This window comes from Myotis davidii, unplaced genomic scaffold (assembly GCF_000327345.1).
Source record: "Myotis davidii unplaced genomic scaffold, ASM32734v1 scaffold1628, whole genome shotgun sequence".
Taxonomy (NCBI): domain Eukaryota; kingdom Metazoa; phylum Chordata; class Mammalia; order Chiroptera; family Vespertilionidae; genus Myotis; species Myotis davidii.
In genome coordinates this window covers 42,838-51,380 of record NW_006299023.1, presented here as the reverse complement: position 1 = coordinate 51,380, position 8,543 = coordinate 42,838, and the positions used below count along the sequence as shown (strand labels likewise).

General features: G+C 43.0%; 1 protein-coding gene across 1 annotated transcript in view; it reads right to left on the bottom strand.

Annotated features, from left to right (window-relative positions):
* The window catches only part of LOC102753636 (target of Nesh-SH3-like), an 81,268-nt gene that overhangs the window by 32,233 nt on the left and 40,492 nt on the right, over positions 1-8,543 (bottom strand). Inside the window, exons 16-18 of the mRNA XM_015571052.1 lie at positions 5,613-5,690; positions 3,422-3,526; positions 75-203 (exon numbers count right to left, since the gene is read on the bottom strand). Of these exons, the coding sequence (XP_015426538.1) occupies positions 75-203; positions 3,422-3,526; positions 5,613-5,690 (312 nt within the window). The remainder of the gene's footprint in view (positions 1-74; positions 204-3,421; positions 3,527-5,612; positions 5,691-8,543) is intronic.

Sequence of the window (8,543 nt, the reverse complement as noted above, 5' to 3'; positions counted from 1 at the left end):
TCTTTCCCCCCTAATTGGAAATCCTTGAGTATTTTATAGCTAAGCCTCCAGTAGGAAGTGAGTAACATACTAACCAAGATCTTCTCCTGAGGCGGGAGCTGTTGGTTCCTTTTTGTCTCTCTCTGTTCTCTCTGAGGTGGGTCCGGTAGGCCTGAGTGTTGCCCTCAGGGGTGGGGAAGTTCCTAGGCCTGATGAAATGATCCCTGAAATGTAGAGCCAAAGCGGTCAGGTTTTAGAAGAGCACTGCCCAGTTTCCAATTTATTTATTCAATGCATATTTATTAGGCACTTACCATGTAGCTTGGCACTATATGCCAGGCTTGGAGAGAAAAGACCTGGTATCCTTGATCAAGAGAGACGTGTGAGCCAAATATACTGAATCATTACCAATATTGTGAAAGAACGGGCTAAAGTCACCAAGAGGGCAAGAGGAAGGAACAGTAATATCTATAGGAAAGGTGAAGGGTTTTGTGGAGGTAAAAATGCCTTCACAGAGGATGTGACAATAAAGAAGTGATCAGTGGGAAGTGATCAGCTGTATTTGAATCAGAGGTTGCAAGAAGAACCAAGCCAAGGAAGCATGTAACCATTTGGTATTTTTAATTTGAAGGGTGAGAGCCCACAGTGCTGCTGGGGCCGTGAGAACCAAGAGTGGAGGGCAGTGATGGCAAATCTTGAAGAGCCATGCTCCACCGATTGAAGCATAGTAACCTCCATCTTGGGTAAAAACAGCTGTTCAAAATTTTAACCCTGTTATTCTGGCTTCTGTAAACATTTGCTTGCTTAAATAATAGGGAAAATAAGGCTACTCCCCATTCCAGAGAGGCCATAAAATATGCCCCAGACAGAGTTAGTGCTGACGCCAGGCCAGGCCTTGAGATATGGTCTCAAGGCCCTGGCCCAGCAAACAGAACTTTTTCTCAGAAGGTCCGGAAGTCTCATTCCAAATTTGGAGACAAAGAGCTGAAAAACATATAAATTGAAAAGACTTCCACTATAGTGGGCCCCAGAATTTGAGAAGCAAGTGTTCCTCTGGGCCTGCTAGTGCTAGTGAAAATGATCAGGACTCCAAATAAATTTGGCTTATTGATTAAGGCATCTTCAGATTTACAATATAACAGGATCTGCACATTATTTTTAGGCAGCAAGGAACCACTGAAAGACTTTCAACAGGGAAACAACCAGATCAGATGAGAAGAGGATGAATAGTTAGGCTGCAAGGCTGGTGGCAGAGAGAGAAGAGAGGAGACAAAAGCAGCTGTGTAGGCAGGGGCAGGCGAGGTGAACTGCAGCAGAAGCAGTGAGGCTGGATGGAAGGAAGTAGACATGAGGGATGTCAAGACGATGGCATAGCCTGATTGGGAGGTTAACTGGCAGGCATGGGAGACAGCTGAAGAAGAAGAAAATGATTTTGAAGGTAACATCTGTGATTCTGGCCTAGTAGCCAGAACAGAAACACTATAATCCAGTGTCTCCTCCACTAAAAACACTAATCGGTCTCCCAAACCAGATCCACCCCCAGGTCTAGTCCAGTCTGGGTGTTTAAGTAGGGTAGGTTGGGGGCTAGATTGGATTTTATAGTCCTCCTGGGAAAAGGGATTATTCTCAGACAATAAAGAGTCAAGGGCACAGCACTGACCCAAACATCATGGCCCAGCATGAAACCATGGACGAGTCCCTCAGACGGGCTGCTGGAGCAACCCCAGCAGACTCATGCTCCTGGTCATGGTGGGACCAGGCCACAGAGAGAGGGTGAGCAAAAACTAACAGAAGTTGCACACAGCCCGCACGTTTACTTTGGCAAGGGGAGGGGGACTCTGAGGCCTCAGCAGGTCTGGATATAGGGGGCAAGTGGAGCATCTACACGGTAGCCTCAGAGGGTGCTCGCAGGCACCCAGAACAGTTTGCTGATTCCTGAATTCAGGATGCACTTTCTGTAATCAGGCCAAAATTGTACAACTGCTCTTCTTGTGTTTGGCTCCTCCATGGAGCCATTTCCTTTGAGTGAGAGGTGGATAGTACGAGGGGGATGAGGTGGGGAACCAGAGTTAATCTCAGAAATGGAATGTGTTTGTCGTTCTTCTTCAGGTGGGTTCCCAAGTTTTCTGTGGGGACACTCAGGCATCACTTTCAGTCTGACTCATCCAATTTGACCCCAGGCTACAGGAGAACCAGATGTCTTCACTGCAGCCTTGCCTCTGGGCCTTGACTCAGGAAGGCACCAAAAACGTGCGTGAGGAGCTGAGCCCTCCTTCAGCTCATGGGAAAATGATGGAGTCCACTGTGCACGGGATACATCAGAAAAGCTTCTCTATCACCACACCCTACTTTTGTCCCGGGAAAAGAGTGACATCTATTCCCCTTCATGTAACCCCCTCACTCTTTCATCATTCACAGCCGTCTAACATTTTTATCCTGCTTCCACCTAGAAAATATTTAGGAAGTAGAGATAGCGGAGAGGGGAAGGAAAGATGGGGAACATGCTGTGATTTGCTGGCAAGTCCAGTCAAAGAGAAATGAGGTAAAGCTTTGCTCTGAACCAGGTCAATTTTCACTAATTCTTAATTTCATCCATTTATTCAGTCAGTGTGAACTTATCAAATATCCTCTAGGTGCCACATACCAGATTTGGTTCTGGGCATTCAGAGAAAATGTGCCAAGGACTCTGTTCCCACAGAACTCCTGGTCTAGTAGGGGAAGATAAGTGTGTAAACGAACAGGTATAAACCAATTTGATCTTTGCTCTGACAGAGGTGTGTATCAAGGACAAGTAGAACAGAGAAGCAATGCTAAGACTACTTTGGAAGATAGAAAAGGCTCTTCTTTAAGAAAAGAGTGAAGTGTGAGCATCCCAGGTGACTTGGAGGGGCCCTTCCATGGGAAGGAGATAACAGATGCGAAGGCATAGAGGTGAGAGGCAGCTCGACTTCGAAATTATACCCCTGCCTTGTTGCTCGGCCTAGAGCTGCTAATATTTTAGTCGCTACTCTTTCCTCCGCTACCTAATACTGGAGCCAGCATAAAGGCTGGTGGACAGGGGAGCTTTCAACAAGATGTGTGGGATTTCATTTCAGAAGATAGAATGATAAGCTGATGACAGGGCCTCACATTTTCTGTTACCACTGGTGGGTTGGTAACATTCAACATCTTGTCCCAAATAATCCATCCCTGGAAGGGCCTGAGTCAGCTTCTCTCTTGGCTCCAAGCAGACACATTGGCTGGGATGCTCAATGAGGGTTTCTTTCAACCTACCCATCCAGAATCAGAATATGAGTCCTGAAAGCTATGCCTTGGGCCAACCCAGGCACCATCACACACACCAAGGGCTTGTCCGTTGCCTGGGCTAGTATACAAGGAGGGCTGTGGTTGGCTAGTACAACTGAAGTCATGGGGAGAGAAGGGATGCATATGACTGACGTACCTGCACTTCCTGGCTTGCCAGTGACATTATTTGGTGGCAATGGTTTTCTTCGAGGGGGCGTAGGTCTAGGAGGCAAGGGTGGGCGGCGAGTGCCTGGAATTGTGGCTAAGAGATTATATTACAGATAAAGTTGTCATAACGGTTCACTCTATAAAAATCACAGGTTTTAAAAAATTATAACATTTGATATGTAGTAATTGAATGGCATAGATTCTATAGGAAAGTGCTAAGTAATTTCTGATATTTTTCTAAAGTAATGATTGTAATGTATTCAGGAATAATGAAGAAGCACATTAGTATATGAAAACATCTTCTAGTTATAGATAAACATGTATAGGTATACCTGCCTCTTGAAAGACTGTATAAATGTATAGAATTTAACACCTTTAGTTTCTCACATAGCCTCAGCAATAACGTTTTTGAGTTTCATTATCTGCAATTGCCTTTGATTTTGAGGCTACAATTCTTACTGTTTTAGCTTTAAATTGTTAAAGCATATAATTTTGTGTTAGTGGGTGATCCACCTCACCCCCAAACTCCATTATCCTATATAATAAAAGGCTAATATGCAAATTGCCCCCTCCACTGGGAGTTTGACCAGGGGGCAGGGCCAGCTGGCCAACCGCCCATGGCCCCTCCTGGCCTGCCTGGCCGATTGGCTCCAGGGTGGGCCCGCTGGACCCCACCCGTGCATGAATTTGTGCACCGGGCCTCTAGTGTAATTAGAATGAAATGAACACTTTCAGAACTTAAATCATTACAACCAAGGAGCCTTGATGGCAGAAGCTATAAACCCATAGCGAGCAGGGTCATTGTCAGTGGTCGTGCAGCGCACAAGGGCAGCTGAGCAGAGGTGTGTAAGTGGGAACCAAAGTTTAACACCCACTCTGCTCATCCACCCACAAGCCCTGGTACAAAGCTGCCAGCCCAGAGGAAGGATACGTTTTTGTAAATGGTTTACCTAAAGGATGGAGGGAAGAGGCAACATTTAAAAATTGCACAAGGTGTCTACTTTGCACTAAGGCTGGTAAGGGAAGGGGTGCCTGGAGCAGTCTACCATAACCCAAATTTTAAGTCTGTGTTATAGCTTTCTTTGCATAATATATGTTGGTTTAAAAATCTTCATATACAGCCCGGTGTGGCTCAGTGATCAAACCTTGAACCAGGAAGTCACAGTTCGATTCCAGATCAGGGCACATGCCTGGCTTGATCCCCAGTAGGGGGTGTGCAGGAGGCAGCCCACTGATGATTCTCTCTCATCATTGATGTTTCTATCGCTCCCTCCCTCTCTCTTTAAATCAATTAAAAAAATTAATTTTTTTAAACTTCATGTACAACTGACAATCCAGGAAAATGCCCTGTGTCTTTAAGTTTTTGGGAGACTAAAAAGTACGTGTGCATGTGCGGGCATGTGTGCAGGGAGTGAGCGGTGCTGACAGAATTTAGATCTGTAGCCCCAACATTAATGCACTAGAGTAGGTTTCACAGTATCCTTTCAAAAAGCACAGAGTTCTTATTCAATGCCAAGAGTTTCCAAGTCACCAGCTACATAATTTGGGCCTCAAATATAGAACACAGTCGTAAATTAGAAACATAAATCATTTCAGGCAAAAGGATACTGTAATAAATTACACAAGAGCAAAACTTGAACATGAGGAGGACTAGAACCCACAGTGACTCACCCGCATTTGTGCATTATGGCCCTTCAGAACATTATAAAAAGTAATTATTCAATTGCTACTCATTAGAGGTTCTTATTAATGTTTAATTTGTACACAGAGCATTTTCATTCTCCCAAACATAAGATTCTTAAATGCTTTCCTAGTAATCCCCATGTGCTGCTAGCATGGCTCTGATGCTCTAGAGCAGTGGTTCTCAACCTGTGGGTCGCGACCCCTTTGGCAGTCAAATGACCCTTTCACAGGGGTCGCCTAAGACCATCCTGCATATCAGATATTTACATGATGATTCATAACAGTAGTAACATTACAGTTATGAAGTAGCAACGAAAATAATGTTATGGTTGGGTCACAACATGAGGAACTGTATTTAAAGGGCCAGAAGGTTGAAAACCACTGCTCTAGATGCCATGAGGATACTGATGCTTTCGCTGCAACAAATGATACTGCAGCTACTGCTCACAGTCCAGCACAGAGCTGAGTAAGGGTGAAGTCAGCATCCTATCCCTTACCTGGTTTTTTTGTGAAGTGGGTAGAGTCCACGGACGCATTTCTACCAGCACCCGATGGCTTTGGTGGTTGCTTGACTCCTATAAGCAAAGATAAGAAAAGGGAATAAATAAATATATAGCAAAAATGTGTTAAATGTTCTTATTAACAGAAACTTGGTAGAGTCTCAGTGATAACATGCATTCTTTATATTTATTTTATTTATTTTTTGTTAATCCTTGCCCACGGATATTTTTCCATTGATTTTTAGGGAGAGTGGAAAAGAGAGAGGGAAAGACAGAGAGAAACATTGATGTGAGAGGAACACATCTATTGGTTTCCTCCAGCATGAGCTCTGACCAGGGCCTGGGCCGGGGCAGAGTCTGTAACCGAGGTATGTGCCCTTGACTGGAATTGAACCCTGGACCTTTTGATCCGCAGGCTGACGCTCTATCCACTGAGCAAAACCAGCTAGGGCATCACATGCATTCTTTACAGAGCAGGGACATGGTGATTTAGGGCCAGGCATTTTAATTGGCTTCTCCCATCTTCATATAGAAGAAATTCAAAGGGCTACCTTCACTGGTTGTGATATTTTCTCTGAAGAGTTAATGCTTGATTGTGGGCTGTGATTTCTGTCTCGATTTTCCATGTTGTCTGCACAGCCTTCCTGGGTGGTACTGCCTCACCAGGAGGATCTCATCTACAGTAATAGGCCATTCTTTTCCAACATTCATGGACACATTTTGTGGTTTTGAAAAAATTTCCTCCAACCGTTCTATCCTCATAAAAAAAACCCCTTAAAATTCCAATGTGTTTGGGTTTATACTTAATGGATTGACTTAAAATATTTCTGGAGAGGACTTGGCTATCAGACTGGGTAGGCCACAAACTGGATCTGTGCCTTTGAGATTTGTAAATTAATCCGGGCAGGCCTAGTACTCCAAATTGCTATTTGAAAGAAACTGATCTGAAAATTACTTTGTGTGATATTTGAACTCCTAAACTTCTCAAACACAATCTGGTGGTTATTACTCAGCCATTTATCTAAATACCCAGGCCCAGAGTTTAGGTTTCATTCTTTTAAAATTATTATTATTATTATTTTCTTTTAAAAACCAATAGTTTATTGATTTTTATTGAGAGAGGAAGGGAGAAGAGAGAAACATCGGTGTGAGAGCATAACATCAATTGCATGGCCCCCACTGGGGATCGAGCCTGCAAACCGGGCATGCCTTGACCTGGAATCAAACCAGCAACCTTTTGGGTGCACAGGAAGACACCCAACCAACTGAGCCACACAGGCCAGAGCTATTATTCATTTACATTATAAAATAATCTTCCCTGACATGGCTGACAGTCTTCACTAAAAAAGGCTAGAAACATATTTTTAGATTTAAAAGGTAAGTATCACGTTAGATATAATGATTCATCCTAAAAGAAGATTAGAATACTCTCAGGATTCTACAATAATTCGCATACTATAAAATAAGAATATTTAATTAACATACTAGTTAGTACATTAACAATGACAAACACAACCAAAATCATAAATTAAATATACAACTTTGATTGCCAAAAATTAGATGATATTCTTCCATTAACTTATGATATTCTTCCATTAACTTCTATAACATACTGCTATAGAAATTAACATAATTGGTATTAATGTTATAATTATTAACATTATATACCAGCATTATTATAATTTTTAACATTATAATAATGATTAACATTAATTTACGAACCCAAACATTATAATTCATACTCTCTGCTGCTTGAATAAAAGATAATATATGAAATATTAGTGAAAGCTTATATGGAGTCACGAATTAATTATTGCTAATTTGCGATAGGAAAAAAATGTTTCTGGGGTCAATGACTGCTTTGTGGCTAACCCTACAGGCACGGTGGAAACAAATGGCTCATTAGTTTTCATCCTGTGCCCCGCTGTCAGCAGTAATGGGCCAGGGAAATGACTCATGTGGGTGGTTGCTCTGGGCAAGGCATAGGGAAATGGAAAACACTTCCATCTGTGTCACTGGGATGACCTGGCTCGGTGAGATTTGATTTACCACTATTGTTCAGGGTAAAATATGTATCATATACTGTGGAAGGCTAGTAGGCCATGTGTGCCTTCATTATACTTCCTCATAGCCTTTCTCCAAAATTTTCTACCCTTAAAAAAACCCCACCAAAGTGTTTTGATTTGATGCTGTGCAAGTACTTTACGTGGTCATTACCTGATTTGATCCTTCTAAACCTTCTGGGTGGGAGATATCACCCAGGTCCCACAGAGGAGGAAACCCAAGGCAAGGGGAGACTAAGCAGATGCCCAAGGACTCACAGCTAGAAGTGGTGGGATTCAGATCCACATGTGCCTGGCTCCTAAGCTGATCTAAGTCCTACGTGGGATAGTACAGAATACTATCTTCCTCTTGTCTTTTTCATTTTTCTCTTATTCCTTATAATGACTCTAAGTGACTTCAGCCCTAGAGTTTTAAAGGCCCACCACTGTGTGAGGGCCACTTGGTCAGGACAGGCTTGCATGTACCATCCAGCCATGCCACTGGTGTGTGGGACTCAGGAAAATGTAATACAAGGCTGGTGGCAGATACCACCATGCACATGCCATATCTACCAGCCATGGGCTGCTGAACTGGAGAGCTAGGAGAGAATCCAAAATTCTGCAGGATTACTTTATGAGTAAGACCACAGATATAAACTGGTTTCTTTTCTAAGTAAGGCAGCAATCAGCAGAAACCAGCCATTTCCTACCACTTTCTGTAAAGGTAGAGACAGAGCATCATATTGTTACAATTCTTAAATGTAAATACTCAAATCAATAAAGTGTCAGCTGATAAGCTGGGCTTCAGCTAGCCTATAAAACACATAAAAGCTAGTGGTAGATGAAACCATTGGCAAATTTCTGTGAAAGCAGCCAGGGCTCAGGG